At 32.7% G+C, this 17,174-nt stretch overlaps 1 protein-coding gene across 50 annotated transcripts in view; it reads left to right on the top strand.

Moving 5' to 3' along the window:
* Positions 1-17,174, top strand: part of LOC145249698 (uncharacterized) — a 369,665-nt gene that overhangs the window by 294,836 nt on the left and 57,655 nt on the right. For 39 of the 50 annotated variants that reach the window (XM_080111510.1, XM_080111534.1, XM_080111516.1 and 36 more), the window contains 3 exons: positions 7,258-7,320; positions 9,897-9,959; positions 13,288-13,353. In XM_080111510.1, coding sequence (XP_079967636.1) covers positions 7,258-7,320; positions 9,897-9,959; positions 13,288-13,353 — 192 coding nt within the window. The remainder of the gene's footprint in view (positions 1-7,257; positions 7,321-9,896; positions 9,960-13,287; positions 13,354-17,174) is intronic. The other 11 variants (XM_080111526.1, XM_080111553.1, XM_080111530.1 and 8 more) reach the window with 1 other exon arrangement.

Here is a 17,174-nt window from a genome sequence, read left to right on the forward strand (position 1 = left end):
AAACAGAAAAACAACAACAAAAAATACTTTGCAACCTGACATCGGTAAGCGTTTTCCTTCATATTTTCCTTCCTTCTAGTCAGTTCTTCTTACACAAGAAATTACACAACTGATTGACTACCTGACAAATGTAGCCATTGTAAGAAAGATTCAAACAATTGCACTTACAGGGATGGTTAGAATCTTAAAAAGAGCTCTCTGTTGAAATGTCTGTGATAGAGGGTGAATGTTTAACATCTGATAGGATGATCCATCTCCAGCTAGAACGAAATAATAAAAAAAAAATGATTAAAATTTTTTGAAACTTTTGTTAAAACAATTTATACATAGAAGAAGATTTAATGTTTTTGTTTTCTCTTCATTTTAAATTATTTAATAAAAAAAAAAATTAACATTCGTTTTTCAAATTAAACTTGTGAAATAATGTTTTCGAAAATGAACAAGTTCCTCTATTCAAAATTTGTGATATATCAGTTCAAATTTTACAACAACGATCCACAACATCGGATTCCTATAATAATTACATGAAACCTTACCAACCACCAATACCTATGGCTAGAGATACTTTACCTGAAAGCACTTTGTTCAAGCTCCTTGGCTTAACGTTCACAGGAAACATGAGTTGGAATAGATACATCGAGATCATTGTTAAGGCTGCTGTAAATAAGGTGGGCTCCCTCTATCCTGCTAGAAAGTTACTTATGCCTGAAAGTATCCTGTACCTCTACAAAGCCACCATTCGCCCATGTATCGAGTGCTGTTGTGACATTTGGGCTGGTGCATCTGCTACTAGTCTCTTGCTCCTGGACAGGGTCCAAAAGAGAGTCGCCAACCTAATAGGTCCCGAACTGTCATCTAAACTTCAGCCTCTGTCCCATCGACGAAATGTTGCATCCCTCTGCCTGTTTTACAAGTATTTTAATGGTGGATGCTCTGACGAACTATAATCCCTTGTACCCCTTCGACAAAAATACCCCCGACAAGCAGCGAAGTCCCACCCCTACACAGTTGAGATTCCTAGATGTAAGAAAGCCTTTTACTCTAATAGCTTCTTCCCCAGAACTGTAAGACTTTGGATTTCTCCTCTGGTTTCCTGCTTCCCCAACTGGTCTGACATGCAGAAGTTCAAGTGTAATGTGAACAGACATCTTGCTGCTAAACTCCCTACATAGTATTCCTGCAACTTAGGTCCCTGATAGTAGCCCCCTACATCAAAGTGGCAATGTGTCTTGTTTGGGCTGAAAATTTTTTTTTTTTTTTTTTTTAAAGGTACCTTTCTCTCTCCATGAAGAGCTGATCCCTCAGATTTATAACCTCAACAAAATGAAGAGGGACTAAAACACATTAGATTTTTTTTTCTATGAATAAGTTGTTAAACCAATAACAGTTGCAGAAAAAAAAAACTTTTTAATCATTTAATAAAAAATGATAGAACATTCGGTTTTCTAAATTTATAAATTAAGTATTTGAATTAAAAAAAAAAAATAAAAAATAAAATCTTTGTTTATTTTAATCTTTTGTTACATTTAACAAAAGATTTAGAAAAAAAAAAATTATTTTATGAACAAAATGAAAAAAAAAAAAAAATAAAACTGCTGCTTTGCCAACCTAACATTGGTGTTTTCCTTTTAGGCAGTTCTTGTACAAGAAATTACGCAACTTATTAACTACCTTATAAGTATACCCAGTGAACCAAGTGCAATTCTTACATAATGCAAAAAAATTAAAAAAACTTTAAATATTGCATCAGGTTCCACTTTACTAACAAGTTTTTCCTTGGCCGAATTTTTAGATGCTCACATTTTCTTGGGTTTTTGGTTTAGAACAACTGTTGCAAAAAAAAGTTTTGACTTGTGATGCTTTTAAAAAAAAAAAACTAACCCTCTTGCATGTTCAGCTTAATGCACTTATTTTCGAATCTGCTTGCGATAGCCCTGTCGGTGGGGCATTAGAATACGCCGACTGCCCCCCTGCAGAGGGTAAAAGTCCCTCAATGGGGGTCCTGGATATGACCTTAAACTATATCCAGTGGTGAAAACAACAAATATATTCTATTAAAAAATATTTTCTTAAAAATCTTTGGATTTGGCATTAAATAACCCGAAAAGGGTTGATATGCCGTAAAATAACCAACCAACCAACCAACCTGCTTGCGATAACATTCACACCAAAATAACATTGTCATCAGACATTAGGAATTGAATGGAAAATATATATATATATATAAAAAAAAAAAAAAAAAGTGCCAAACAAATGTTTTTAGAAGGTTCTTTTTTATTTATTTTATTTACTAGCAGAGGTGTGCTGCCTTGTCTGGTCGTAAAATAAGCTTAAATATATTTCAATTCATGTAAATTGTATATGTATTATTACAGAGAGCCAATTCTCTATTGAATATTTTTTTATGCGTGTGTGTGTGTGTCATGAGAATAATGGAAATAGTATTCTAACAAGATAGATAAAAAAGGAGCAAACCAAGTTATGTGTTCATCAACGTTTCATCTGTATTATAAAGAAGTCCTATAATAAAGATAAAACATTGATGAACACATAACTTGGTTTGTTCCTTTTTTTTACATTTTTTTATCTCCCTCTCTCTCTCTCTCTCTCTCTCTCTCTCTCTCTATATATATATATATATATATATATATATATATATATATATATATATAATCGTCAAGAATGAGAGTTCATATAGAAACATTGTTTTAATTTGAATAAAATCAAATACACATCAAGTGGGGTTGAAAGCCAAATCACAACGTAATCTTAGGAAAATAAACAAATATTTTACTTGTTTTAAATTTATCACAAATATATTTCAGAGGTATACTCCATCTTCAGTGTGTTGTTGTATGCACAGTTCAAACATTTCAAAATACAACCGCTAGCTACAACGCCCGGCTCTTTACAAACAGACTTCTTTCTACAACTTTACACCATGGCAAGGAAGAAGAAAAGGAAAAAAAAAAGAAACAAAACAACACACTGAAGATGCAGACATACCTCCATACATGGATTGTTTTGTTAATGCAGAATTCGTTAGGATATTGAGCATAGATTTCAGTTCAGTCATTTATTTATTTTAAATGTTTCTTTATTTGTTTTTCATAATAGCATTTTAGTATAACTTATAATTGGAAGCTTAACAGAAGCTGATTGATTTGAAATACAACTATTAGGTGTAGGAGTAGATAATGTCGGCTATATTTAGTTTAATGTAGTTATATACAAATAAAGCAAATGGAAGATAGAAGCCCTTTATGAAAATCCAGGTACCTTCCATTTTGAAATTTTAACAATTTGTCATGAATAAATAAATATTCTTCAGATTTTATCCTTTATAGAGTACTAGCATAGGTTTCCGGTGTTTAATTTAAAGTGTTTATTCATCTCGAAAAACAGTGTTTACCAATGTATTTGAAAAAATGCAAATGACAACGGACTCTGTGTTGAATATGTAAGTTTGGGAAAAGGAGTTAAAACTAAAAAACTATACAAAATGCTGTTAGAAACCCACTCAATATATGTTACTGTAACATAGGCTGATAGATATTTGGTGGGTTTCTAACATTATTTTTGTACAGTTTTTTTAGTTTTTGACAACTTTTTTGAATTTGTGTATAATAGTAAATCCCCCCACTCCCGGGGTCCAAAATAAAATAAATAAATGAATTGTTTCAATTAAAATAGTAGTGAGTACCCATATAAGCGAGGGGGGGGCGCATTTTTTTTAAATAGCTGCAATAGCCAGGCTCGAAACTGTAACACGAAAGAGTAAAAGGAGGTTAAAAAGCGAACGCATTAGCGGTCTCGCCCACGGCGCACTTGGGATGTCACAGACCTTTGAAATAACATGCTTTAAACATATGTTGAGATCGCTAGGTGTGAATGACTTGCAAAAATGTTGGTGCAAAAACTAACCTCTCCTTGTTGTCCGAGAGATCAATCTTTCTAACGATACCAATTTTTTCCATGTTTGTTGTGTGTATCGAAAGCTTTTGGCAGACGTACATGCACACACACACACACACATTTTGCCTTTTACATATTCACATTTGAAAATGAAAATATTTCAGATTTGCATTAAATTTCATCTATAGTTATTAGATACCAATTAAGCAAGATTCCTTGAATTTCAATTTTTTTTTCTTAATACTCCTTATGCTTAAGCCGTAAATTTTATTGTATTTTTTTAGAATCAAAATCAATGGAATTTGATCAAAGTCAGAATAAGGATTCTAGGCCTAAGATTCAGTATAGTTGTTATTTATCTCCCTCTTATCCTACTGTAGGAAGATGTGACACATGATCGGAATTTGGGGATTGAACAGTTAGCACATAAAAGGTTTAGCACTTTAGCTTACAAGAAAATACTTGAGCAGCCCTGCTAAGATTTCCTGGAAGTAGTGCCACAGTTGATTAGCACTAAACTAACCCCTCCTCAATGTGCAGTTGGATAAAGCCGGTAAGTGTGGACCTCCTAAAACTGCACAGAGCCCTACCTAAGTCCAACAGAACAGGACCAGAAGATGCCACCATGGCCCACTCTCTGTCGGACTAATTGTCAACATCATATCTTAAACTGGCATCTTCATAAGGGGCATGAAATAGTCGTTTAATTGTTTTAAATTGATAAGTTATTTGAGTGAGAATTGAAAAAAAAAAATAATGAAAAAAAAAAAAAAAAAAAAAACTCTGGAAAACAAAATGAAATCTTCTGTTTTTAAAAGGTTTAATTTTTTTTTTTAAATAGATACTGAGCATAAGTTTTTCTTTCAACATTTTCTTTATTTTTTTCCTTTTCAATATATATATTTTTTTTTCGTAACCGCATCTTAGAATAACTTAAAATGTCGCACTTTACTTTATCATAAAAAATAATTTATAAGGACCCTGTGACCTAGTAGATAAAGTGTTAGGTAAAATTTTCTTGTAAGTTACACTTTCCTTGAGGTTGTAGATTCAGTTCTCAGTGTAGGCAACATTCAAAATACACTTACAAATTACTTATGACTTCTTCTACCAATAAATACTTCTACTTATAAATACAAAGGTTCTGTTCGAAATTCTGGGCAGATTCCCAAGTTTGAGAAAGTCATTTCAGAGTTCAACAAGATACACCTGAAGAAAGTCCGAAATTAAATCGACCAAAACATGTGAATAATGCTCAAGATGAGAACCATAGTCTAAAGAATCCAAATAATATGAATGATCAATCCTCATCACAAAAATTCAGAAACAATAAATATTGTTATGACATGTTTACTAAGTAAATTTTCCTAATGTTTTGACAGATTGAAAGAAACTTCTTACATTCATTATTTTGGCTAGCATCAATTTTTCTATTTGGCCTTGACATTCCTTACATAAATATTGACATTTTTTTTTCTTTTGTTTTCTGACTTTCATCTTTAAATTTATTTGAATTTTTTTTAATAATTTTCATTAATCAGACTACTGTTCTCATCTTGAGTGTTATTTTTGCAATGTTTTAGTTGATGTAACCACCAATCTTCTTCAGGTATGTATCTTGTCGTAAACTCTGGGAAATTGGCATAGAATTTCAAGCCAAATCCTTTTTTTTTTTTTTCAAATCCACGGACGTGGGTAGAATGCTCTTGTTCTGTCAACCATGGCCGAGTAGAAGTTCTAAATAATTTGCAGTTATATTTTGAGTGCCGCCCGATCTGAAGATTGAACCTTCAACCACGAAGGGCAATGTGACAGGAGTTGGAGCTTAGTTGATAATGTTGGACATATTAGAAACTCTTTTTTTTTGCACCCTGTCTGATAGAAAGAGACGAGTGGTTTATGACCCAAATGTGGCAACAGTATTTAATGCATGGGGGCAAATAATAGTGCCTTTGTAGAGATAAAGGAATGTCAGGTATGAGTATTTTTCTAGGGCAGTAGTGACAGCCCACTTTCTTTGCAGCAGCTTTGGCAATGCCTTCTATGTGTTTGTCACAATTCACGTTACCTGTGAATGTTAGGCTAAGTTGATGAACTCTCAGCTGGAGTCTTATTAATCGTGGCACTCAGTGACTAGAAAGGTTCTTTGTAATTGTTGAAGGAAAAAAACAAACTTTGTCTTAGTAGCATTAAATATTACCATCCATTTATGTCTCCATTTCACTACAAATTGGAGGTCATTCTCTAAGGTTTCAGACATTGCCTGGGATATATAATTGCCTTGCTTTTGATATTAAATTATGTAATTTGTAATTAAAAGCTATTCATGTATAACTCTAGAAAAAAAAAATGACTTAATTTGATATATCAGAGATGGGTCCTCAGCTAGAGCAAGCAATTAATCAATTTGATTGAAAAATGGTCAATTTCAATGACAATAAAAATATGGGAGTGTGAGACATTTGTTGATCAATGTCAATTGCTGGGCAATGTCGGGTCTCCCTGCTAGTATGTGTATGCATAAATGTGTGTTAGTGTGCGCTTTTTTGTATGTCCGGCAAAGGCTTTGGGGAGGGGGGATACTATTTCTTAGAACTTTTTATATACTCCCTAGGTTATAATATCTCTGATTTACAAAAGGAAGTCCTGTCTATCTTTTATTTGAGCAACTTTTATTTTAGAAAATTCACGCTATTCTGTCTTCTCGTGTGTTTATTCATGTTTTTCGTATAAATAAAGCGAAAATATTCAAACAAATTTCGTTTCCCTGGCACTCTTCCCAGGGACATCCAGAAAGCAATGAGCTTTGATCAATGTGGGGAAAACCCGTCATATCAGACAATTGTCATTCATTTGGGCACTCCCCTTTTTATGGGGAGCTGGTTTTCCCCAACATCTTGGGGAAACAAACAAATATGCAAAAACTGGCTTACAGCCAAAGTTAAGTGAGGGTGTGTGAACTCCTTCACTTAACTTTTTAATCGTTTAATTTCAACCGTTCTCACTTCTCTGACCTCTTAGTGTTGCGGTAACATATCGCTTTTTTTTTTTTTTTCACTTTCTTTTCCGCCTTCACCTCAAGACTTCGGGTTCGAGCCTACCTGCCTACTAACACTTTTTTTCCCTCCCCGCACACACACGGGCAACATCAGGCATCTCCGCTAGTATATATATACACACACACGCCTTTTTCTTCAGTTGTTCTTGCTTATATTTGAATAATTATTGCCAGAAAATGTAAATAATTATTTACCTACAACTAACTGCTGATTTTTTTTTTTTTTCTCTCGATAGTATTCATCGTTTTGATTCGTGTAATTAAATAAAAAATTTTCTTTGTAGCCAAAATACAAGAACTGGAAAATCAGTTAAAAGAAAGCCGAGAAAAGGTTGAACAAATACAAAGTAAGTCTCAATTCAGAAAACACAAAAAATATTGTTTTTTAAATATGTTCAATTCTTTTTTAAACCGTTCAGTTCTTCTTTGATTGTGACTAGTTAGATATGTGTAAGTTACATTGTATTATTATTTTTTTTTATTTCTTTTGCATTTGCATCTGAGAAGTTTCTTTCTATTTTTGTTTTTTTATTTTTGTGCTCCTGGAAAGATACGAAAGAAAGACATAACTGGATATTCAGTGGAAACAAAATATATTAAACAGTAAAGTAAATACAACAAATAAAAAGATGTGGTTATACATCAGTCCGACTGCCAAGTGTGAATGATTTATTCATGAATGTAACTATACTTTATGAAAGAGCAATTGAAGTTGCTTTTTTTTTTTTTTTTTTTTTTATTTATTTATTTATTTATTTTTTTTTTTTTAAGGGATGTTTATCATTTTCTGATATAACATGAAGATTAAAAAAATATATATAATTAATCATTTACTTGAAACTTATTCGGTTTGTATATACCAATTGTAACGGATTAAAAAATCTTTCTCGTAAATAAGTTTTCTTTTATAATGAAAAAAAATTTTTTTTATTTTTAATTTTTTTTTTTTTTAGATAAATTTAGAAAAAATCCAAACTCAATGAATGCCTTTTTATTGGGTTACAGAGCATATATAGTGCAATATTAATAATTTTCCAAGTTCCAAAATCAAGTTTTCTCAGTTGGTCATTTATTACTTTTCAAAAGGTAACCATTATAATATTGTTTCGTATTGCGACTAACAAGTCCACAAACATTATGTTATTGCTGCATATTTAGTCATTTACTCATCAGATGTTTACCTTAAAAACTTATAAAAAAAAACATTTTGGACAACTTACATGAAGCATGTAACTTGTCCAAAATGTTTTAATAATGGTTACCTTTTGAAAAGTAATAAATGACCAACTGAGAAAACTTGATATTTGGAACTTGGAAAATTATTGTATTCCACTCTATTTAAGCAGCATTTTTTCTCTTAGACATATTTCATTAAATGAAATAGACACTCTTTGTTTATTAATTCTATTTTTTATCCTTTCCAACTTCCGAATAACGGTATTCGCTTCTGGCAGGAACTGGCTGATGTAATCGCCATATTTATAAGTTTGAATAATGGTCTTCACTTCTGGCAAAAAAAAAGAAAAAAATACATAAATTGTTTTAAACTAGTTGGATTAATCTATCCCTGACGATGAATCCAGATTGATTGGAAAGTACTCAGACTTGTGACAAATATGATGATTACATCAGCCAATTCTTGCCAGAAGTGAAGACCATTATTTAAAAATTGGAAAGGATCAAAAGCAGAATTAATGGACGAAAAAAATGTATATTTTATTTAATGAAATGTTTTTTTTTAACTGTTATTTCACCCCAAACAATGCACAGAACCACTTAGTCATGAGGAACTACAATTTTGGACCGGATCTGCAGAGATACTATTTAGGGAGTTGGGCAACAAGATGTCTGTTTACATTGCACTTGAATTACTGCATGTCAGTACAGTCAGAGAAGCAAGAGCCCGGGAGAGAATTCCAAAGTACAGCAGTTCGAGGGGAAAAACTATTCAAGTAGAAGGCTTTACAGCATCTAGAGATCTTTATAGTGTTGGGGTGGAATTTTGCTGCTTGTTGGATTTGTCAAGGGTATTGTCATCGGAGGATACTAGTGCTTTGAGTTCATCAGAGCACTTACCTTTAAAGTATTTGTAAAACAGGCACAAGGATACTGCATTTCATAAATGGGACAGAGGTTGGAGTTTGGCCAGCAGTGCAGGACCTATTTGATTGGCGACTCTTTTTTTGAATCCTGTGTAGGAGCGAGAGACTATTGGCAGATACACCAGTCCACATGTGATAACATATTTCAAAGAGTTGATTGTTAGAAAAAAAAATCTTTAGTTACATCAGATTTTCTTTATACTCAATTTGCCCAAAATACTAGATTTCCAGGTTGATGGGGATTGAGGACAGGCACTTGATTTTTTTTTTTTTTTTTTTTTTTTTTTTTAGATGTTGGTGTTTTTGGATAGATTGAACATGTTAGTAGTTATTATTATTATGGTTATTTACTGCAAGGTTTTGGAGAAGTATTTTTTTAAATTTTTTTTTTTCACTTTAAATTAGCCGATGATTACATCAGCCAGTTCTTGCCAGAAGTGAAGACCTTCCAATAAAATTTTAGAAAAAATTCTTTTTGAAATAAATATATGACATTCTAATGTGCAAGTCAACAGAATTTCATCAAATTTAAGCAAAGGAAAGTACCCTTTGATTTAAAAGGGTTAAGAACTATTTGAACAATTTATGTGATTTTTGGAATATGATATTTTTTGTTTTGCCACTGGTTTGTTCATCATATAGATTTTTCTTTATTTTCATTTTTTAATGCTGGGAATTCTAGATAACGACTTAGGATGATCCTCTAACGTGAGGATTTTTTTTAGGATGAAAAAAAAAAAAAGTTTTACCCAATAACTTGTAACAATTAAAAGAAAAAAACAAAACATCTCAAGATTTTTTTTTTTTTTTTTTCCCCCCAGATGAACTTGCTTTGGCCACGGAAGATTCCAACACATACATTTTGAAAATAGCTGCCTTGGAAAGTAAGAAATTTACTTTTTTATTTATAACTAACAGGGCTGCCCATCTTTGCCCAGGAAATAATTTGACATTTCTATTAAAATATCTATTTCTCTACCTCTCTCTATCTTTCTCTTTTTCTCCGTTATCTTTTCCCCTCTCCCAAACTTCTCTTTCTCCTCTGCCAGAACATTCATTTCTAGCTGGACATACTTACAAACTCTCCTTTATATAATAGACTAGCTGGCTGCCTGACATTGCCCGGTTGTACAATGTTTAAACATATTTTAATTTATGCAGGTTGCGTATGTATTATAGAATCAATCCTCTATTGAATATTATATATTATGACAAATAATTTGCTCAGTGGACTAATTCACAAAAAAATAAAAAATTTTGTTCTGTTAAAATCTTCATAAAAATGTTGAGCAATTTAGTTATATTCGTTGTCTCGCCCACAATGAGGATTGAACCTTCAACCTCCAGAAGAGTGTCGTTTAGAACAGAATTTTTACTTAGTGCTTTATTTGTTATACCACGGATCCTTGCAGATGAGTTCGACAGAAAGATTCTCAAGTTTAACAAGATACACAGAAGGTGAAAGTTTACATCAGTCGAAACATTGTATAAATAACACTCAAGATGAGAACAGTAGTCCGAATAATACAAATTATCAATCCTCATCTAAAAAAAAAAAAAAAAAAATTTAAAAATGAGATGTTTGTTATATACATGACCCAAACAAATGTTAGTATGTCAGAAGGTTTTTATATAGAATATATTTTTGTTTTTAGTCTGAATAATTGTATGAATAAAAAATATATGAAAAATTGTGTAAACAAAAAAAAAAAAAAAATTTGTAACTGGAAATGATTTTTTTTTTGTCATATCTACGTATTTAAAAAAAATTTTTTTTTTTTTTTTTTTTTCATCCCAAACAAAGCACAGTGCCACTTTGATGTAGGGGGCTACTATCTGGGACATAATTTCAAGGATAATATGTAGGGAGTTGAGCAGCAAAATGTTTGTTTACATTACACTTGAACTTCTGTATGTCAGTTCAGTCGAGGAAGCGGGAACCTGAAAGGAATTCCTAAGTCTAGCAGTTTTGGGGAAGAAACTATTATAGTAGAAGGCTTTCTGCCATCTGGGGATCTCTACTGAGTAGGGGTGGGACTTTGCTGCTTGTTGGTACGTCAAGTGGCGTACAAGGATTTATAGTTCATTGAAACATCTACCATTAAAATACTATGCCAGCAGTATTCACTGTTGACTGGTTGAACCAGCTTTCTCAGAAGGAGCAAGTGTCAAGGGAATATTCACAAGTGGTCCCAGTCTCCTGTATATCCTGAGCTGGGGAGATAACGTTTCGTTTTTGCAGTTCTTGCATCCATCGACTGGTATTCTCAAATGGTCACCCATTTAGTACTGACCAGGTTCAATGTTGCTTAACTTCGATGATCTAATGAACACCGGTGTGACAACGTGATTATGCTGTATCTGTTAACCTTGTTATAACAAGGCCACTCACTCTTCCATCTCACATTCTTTGATACAGTGACGTTACATGTTGTGTTACATTTGCCCTTGTTACATTTAGATTATCAGGATTTGATTTATGACTTCATCTCGTTTTGTCACTTGTCACTTGATGTGTTTATCACCGTCTGCACGTTATCTCCTTCGTCATTTTTGCTTTTCTATAGTTTCTTTTATAGGGAAGATTTGTGTGTGTGTCTATACTATGTTAAGGAAAGTTATATTTTATGTCCGTGTCTGGTGAAAATTCGGAAACTACCCAAGCTACACCTTGTACATCTTATGCCATTGGACTGGGTTTGATCCTGAACTAGGTGTTCCTATTTACAATGCCTCCCCACAGGACAGAGTTAGACACCAGGGTCGTTTTTTAACATAGAGAAAAGGAATAAAAATAAAAATTGTCTCAGTCGTGAAGGATTTCTCCTCCACTGACAGAGAACAAGAAATTGAAGTGCAGCATCTGAAGAACAAATACTACACTTTGATTTTGTTCCGATAAAAAAAAAACTACTGTGATTTGAGGCTTTTCTGTAACTCGTCATTAATCTAAGGGAAATAGCTCCATTTTACTAAGAGATTCATTCATTTTTTTTTTTTTTTTTTGTTATGTACAAGAATTTAGGATGCTGAAACCAACACAATTTTCAGGAATTGTTTAAAAAAAAGGAAAGATGCGACTACCCTCTTTTTTTTTTTATTATTATTAAATAAATGTTAACCTTAAAAACATTATCAAAGAAAAGTTTATAATATTAAGGACACAAAAATGTAGTCTTTAACTATACAAAAAATAGTTGCAAAAATAGTTGCAGAGGAATTTGTGATCTGATAACAATAAATGAAGCCATTAAAAAAAACAAAACAAAGAATGAAAGGAGATAATGCCTGGCAGGATGGCCTTTTAAGATTGAACTGAACCATACCCTGCCTTCTAACAAAAGCTTAAGGACCTTTGCCATGAAGGCATATATATTACTCGCACATTGTGGGTATATTTTATAAGTAAATACAAATACAAGCTTTATAATATCCTGAAAGTGGTGACTAGGTTTAATTTTATATTTGTCTATATTTCCCCACCCCCTTGCTTTTAAGAAAATTTGTTTTTGATTTATTATCCTCTTTCTGTAAAACTGCAGTATAGCAACCTGGAAATGTGATGTAAAGTTGTAAACAAGGCGATAAGTATTATTATTTTATTTGTTTTTTTTGTATATTAGTAAATGAGGAACTATTTTGAGATTAAATCTATTTGGCATTACGCTTGTAGTATTAAGAAAAACATGCTTGAAATGAAACAAAAAAACAAACAATGGAGTCTTCATGCAAATGTAAGTTAGGTATTATTTCCTCATTTACTAATATTTAACGAAGACTATATTTATCGGTTGTATATAATTTTTCTTTACATCATATTCAGGTCACTAAACTACAGTTTTCCTTTTTTTTTTTTTTTGTATCGTTCAAACACTTTCTCTGAACTTATAGTTAATGCTTCTATCTTTCACCCTTGCATGTATGGATCAGTTTGTATTTTTATGAGATGTTACTTTTGTATTTTCTTTTAAATATTTTTGACATATTTTTTTTGTACATGTTTTTTTTTGTACTTTGGCATATTTTTTTATGTACATATTTTTAAACATTTTTGTGCATGTCATTTTTACTTTTAACTTTTTTTTTTGGTAAATGTTTCTTTTTTTTATACATATTTCTTTTATGCATGTCTGTTTTTTGGGGTTTTTTTTTTCATGTGTGTATTTTTGTATTGTTGTACTAAACTGTTTAGTCTTGTCTTTGTTCATGCAGAGAAGTTACAACTGTCCGATATGCATATGAGTCAAATGGTGGATAACACTGTGGACAATTTAAAACGTAAGTCTCTGTAATGTCTTTTAATTGTGTCTCCCACCTCCTACTCACTCCATTGTTCCTGGCCGAAGTTTTTCGTTTATCTGTTCTTTTTTAAAACAGATACTATCACCACTAGTAAGGAATGTCCACAATCCCTTTCAAGCCAGTATCAAATTTTCAATGAAATTCAGGGGCTTGTACAGAGAGAGAGAGAGAGCCCCCCCCCCCCCCCGGCCAATAAAAAATAAAAAAATAAAATTAAAACTCTGGTATCTTGTTCAGAATTTCCTCTGTATTAAAAAAAAATCTCAATGATGTATGTATCCAGGATAAAACGAAAATATCATATTCCAAAAATCGCATAAATTAATCAATTAGTTTTATTCTTAAATAAAAAAAAGATTAAATTTTATAAGTAACATAAGTAATCAGAGAAAAAAGCTGTTCCCCCAAATTTACATAAATTCATCCATTAGTTTTATTTTTATGAAATAAAGTTTTAACTGTGATTTCACTTGTGAAAGTTTCAATTATCTCCCTTGATTTTCACAATTATGCCGGTAATGTAGACAATATTCTGTGTACGGCTAAAGCTTGAATCAGGAAAACTGCATAGAATTTAAAATATAATATCCCTGATTTAATTTGCGGGGATAATCCTCATTTCATCAGCCTGATATGACTGGGAAGAAGTTTTAAGTAATTCGCAATGTTCTTAGTATTGCTCCCAACTCACTTATCACTTAAATGAAATTTACCTATTATTTCATCCCTGTAGACAATTCAAGTATGAATTTTTGTGTTTAGATATACAGTCTTACTACTTATCTCTATGGATCATTACTTCTTATTAATCTACATATCTATAAAAGTGAACGTGTCTGTGTGCCTGTGTACATTTCCCTACGCAATAACTCTGTCAATTTTAAGTCTACAGACTCGAAATTTGATATACACGGTACTGAGATTTGGGAAAATCTATGATCGGTTTTCGGCCAGAAATTTGCCTGTTAAGGGGTCAAAGTTTGACGATTTGACCCTTGAGAACTCTACCAAACTCCTTCGTCAATTTTGGGTTTAAACACTTGAAATTTTAGATATAGGTTCCTTGGACATGGATCTAACTCAATAACTTGATTTGAGTCCAAAACAATAAATTTTAAGGAGTCATAATAGGGGTCAAAGTTATTTTTGAAAGGCCTTTCGATTGTCTAGCCTTAATTTAAACATAAGTCACTTCCGGTTTGCCGGTGGTCATAACAGCAAAGACGTCAGGTTTTTTTCCCCCCGTTCGCGGTACAGCTTCGAGCCTGCCTTCCTATTACCACCTTTTTTTTTTTTTTTTTTTTTTTTTTTTTTTTTTTTTTTTTTTTGCTCACCATACACATCCAAGTACCCAGGCAACGCCAGGCTGAAATGCTAATATATATATATATATATATATATATAATTCGGCATTTAATAGTTGTTAATTCCTTTCATTCCTGTGGCAATTGTTTGGTGGCCATGAGGTAGAGGCTCCGAAAATGGAGCAAAAGGTGGCTTTGTGGACAAGTTTAAATCTCATAACCGGCAGGAATTGTCACATCCTACACTGATGATTATGTAAGCATGAAACACTGTCTGTAGGTATAAATGAATAATTATTATTTATAAAGTTTTGAAAATATGACAATTAAGCCACACAGAATTTTCCGCATTTCATCGTCATGAGTATTTGTCAGGCTATTGCATGGAATTCATGTTGCTTTGCGTTTTTATATATCCTCATGGTTACTGGGTTTGCTAGTCAGCCTATCAGATTCTTGGTCATTAACACAGCTGTTTATTGTAGCATCTGTTTCTTTGTTTTAGCGAGGACTTTTTCATTTCTCTGTAATCAGAGATGACATACTTATTTATTTATTTATATATATATATATATATATATATATATATATATATATATATAATGGACCCCCAACATACGAGCTACTCGAATTATGAGATAGCTTCAGAGCAAAAATCTTCCCCTACATACAAGCAAAAATCCAAGTTACGAGTTTTCAGATGCAACCGCTAGGTGGTAGAGTGTGACGTGTTTCCCTACGTCTCCTTAATGGTGCCATTTGAATTCGAAAAATGAGCTTCATCCAGGAACAAATTAATCTCGTATGTCGGGGGTCCACTATATATATATATATATATATATATATATATATATATATATATATATATATAAATAAGTATGTTATCTCTGATGACATACTTATTTATGATGACATACTTTCATTTAGTCACGTAAATTAATATAAGATATAATTTTATGCATAAATTTTCAGTATTTACTTCAACAGTGCTCAATACAGAAGTAGAGATATCTAGTAAGTTATGGAAATTATGTTATATATTTTCGTAACTAATATATTCATTGGTTTCATACCAGTGAAGGGTACGATGAAGGGTAGACAATTACAGCATTTGTTGGCCCTGCTATATGGTGATGAGGTATAGTCCAACTCGTTTCTAGAATGTGTACCTGTGTTTATTGCCCAAAGCGTCCCTCCCAGTAAAAGCTGATTTTTCTATTCGTGGCTATTTTTGAAAATGATGAGTTCGTCACCTTTTTGGCATACTGGTTGTACCTACTTTCCACCTCTCTGGCTTTGTGCCATATCGTCCTACAATGGACTGGCTAACTGTCCATTTGTAGATGGTTTCCATGACTTGCATGGGTTTGCTTTTTGGCAGCTGTTTTGGATATCCGATCCCATACTATCCCCTACATGATGTTGCCCATGTCTTAGAAACTTCGAACTGTCATAGTTTGTTTGCAGCCAAAACGTTTTACACCAACCCCTTAAAAAAAAACGAGTATTTTCTTGAGACACTATCTCATGATAGTTCTCTGATAACTGAAGCATTGTTCTTGTCTGTTGATCATCCGCAAAACCATGCCGTTCTCTGACCTGCTACTACACTTTTGTTGGATACCACAAGAACTACTGCTACTCATGTATGTGTGTGTGTGTGTGTGTTGGCACTTAATCTATTCGAGTTTAACTGGCTTTGTCCGAAGGAGGAAGTTTCATGGGAGTATGAAATTCACAAGCGGTCACCGTAGCATGTATATCTCTGTTAGGGAAGATGACGATGTTGGGTTTTTGTAACTCTTGTGGGGGGGGGGGTCGACATCCTCCTACATACAGCGCCTAGAATTCCCAAATTGGTCATCCAATGACCAGATTGAACGTTGCTTAACTTATCAAGGTTTATTTCTCTGGGGCATCATCACTAGTCTCTCACTCCTAGACAGGATCAAAAAAAAAAATCTCAAATCTAATAGACCCCACACTATCGGCTAAGCTCTAACCTCCATTCAATAGTTTCTTCCTTTTGACTGCTAGACTTCAGAATTCTCTCCCTGCTTTCTATTTCCCTGACTGTACTGATGTGCAAAACTTTAAATGTAATGTGAACAAATATCTTGCTCCTCAACTCCTCCACTGTCCCCTGCTAGACACAATCTCAAACAGTAGCCCTTTATATTCTAAGTGACAGTATGCCTTATTTGGGAGAAGGTTAAAAAAAAAAAAAAGGCATCAATAGGGTTACCCTTTGGAGGGTGTTACCCTTTGTCATAGATGTATAATCATTCAGTATGGAGACGCTGTTGCAAGCTGCAATTGCAAAATGGATCATAATAATCACATAATGCTGGATGCATGTAGATCAGTTAGGAAAGATTAAATACCATTTTAATTAGGAACTTTATCTTTTAATCTCATTGTCAGTGTGACGAATGACTATACAATATAAATATACAGATATGTTTATATTTTGGAAAAAAAAAAAATCCAATA

This window comes from Euprymna scolopes, chromosome 28 (assembly GCF_053919585.1).
Source record: "Euprymna scolopes isolate OS-2025 chromosome 28, ASM5391958v1, whole genome shotgun sequence".
NCBI lineage: Eukaryota > Metazoa > Mollusca > Cephalopoda > Sepiida > Sepiolidae > Euprymna > Euprymna scolopes.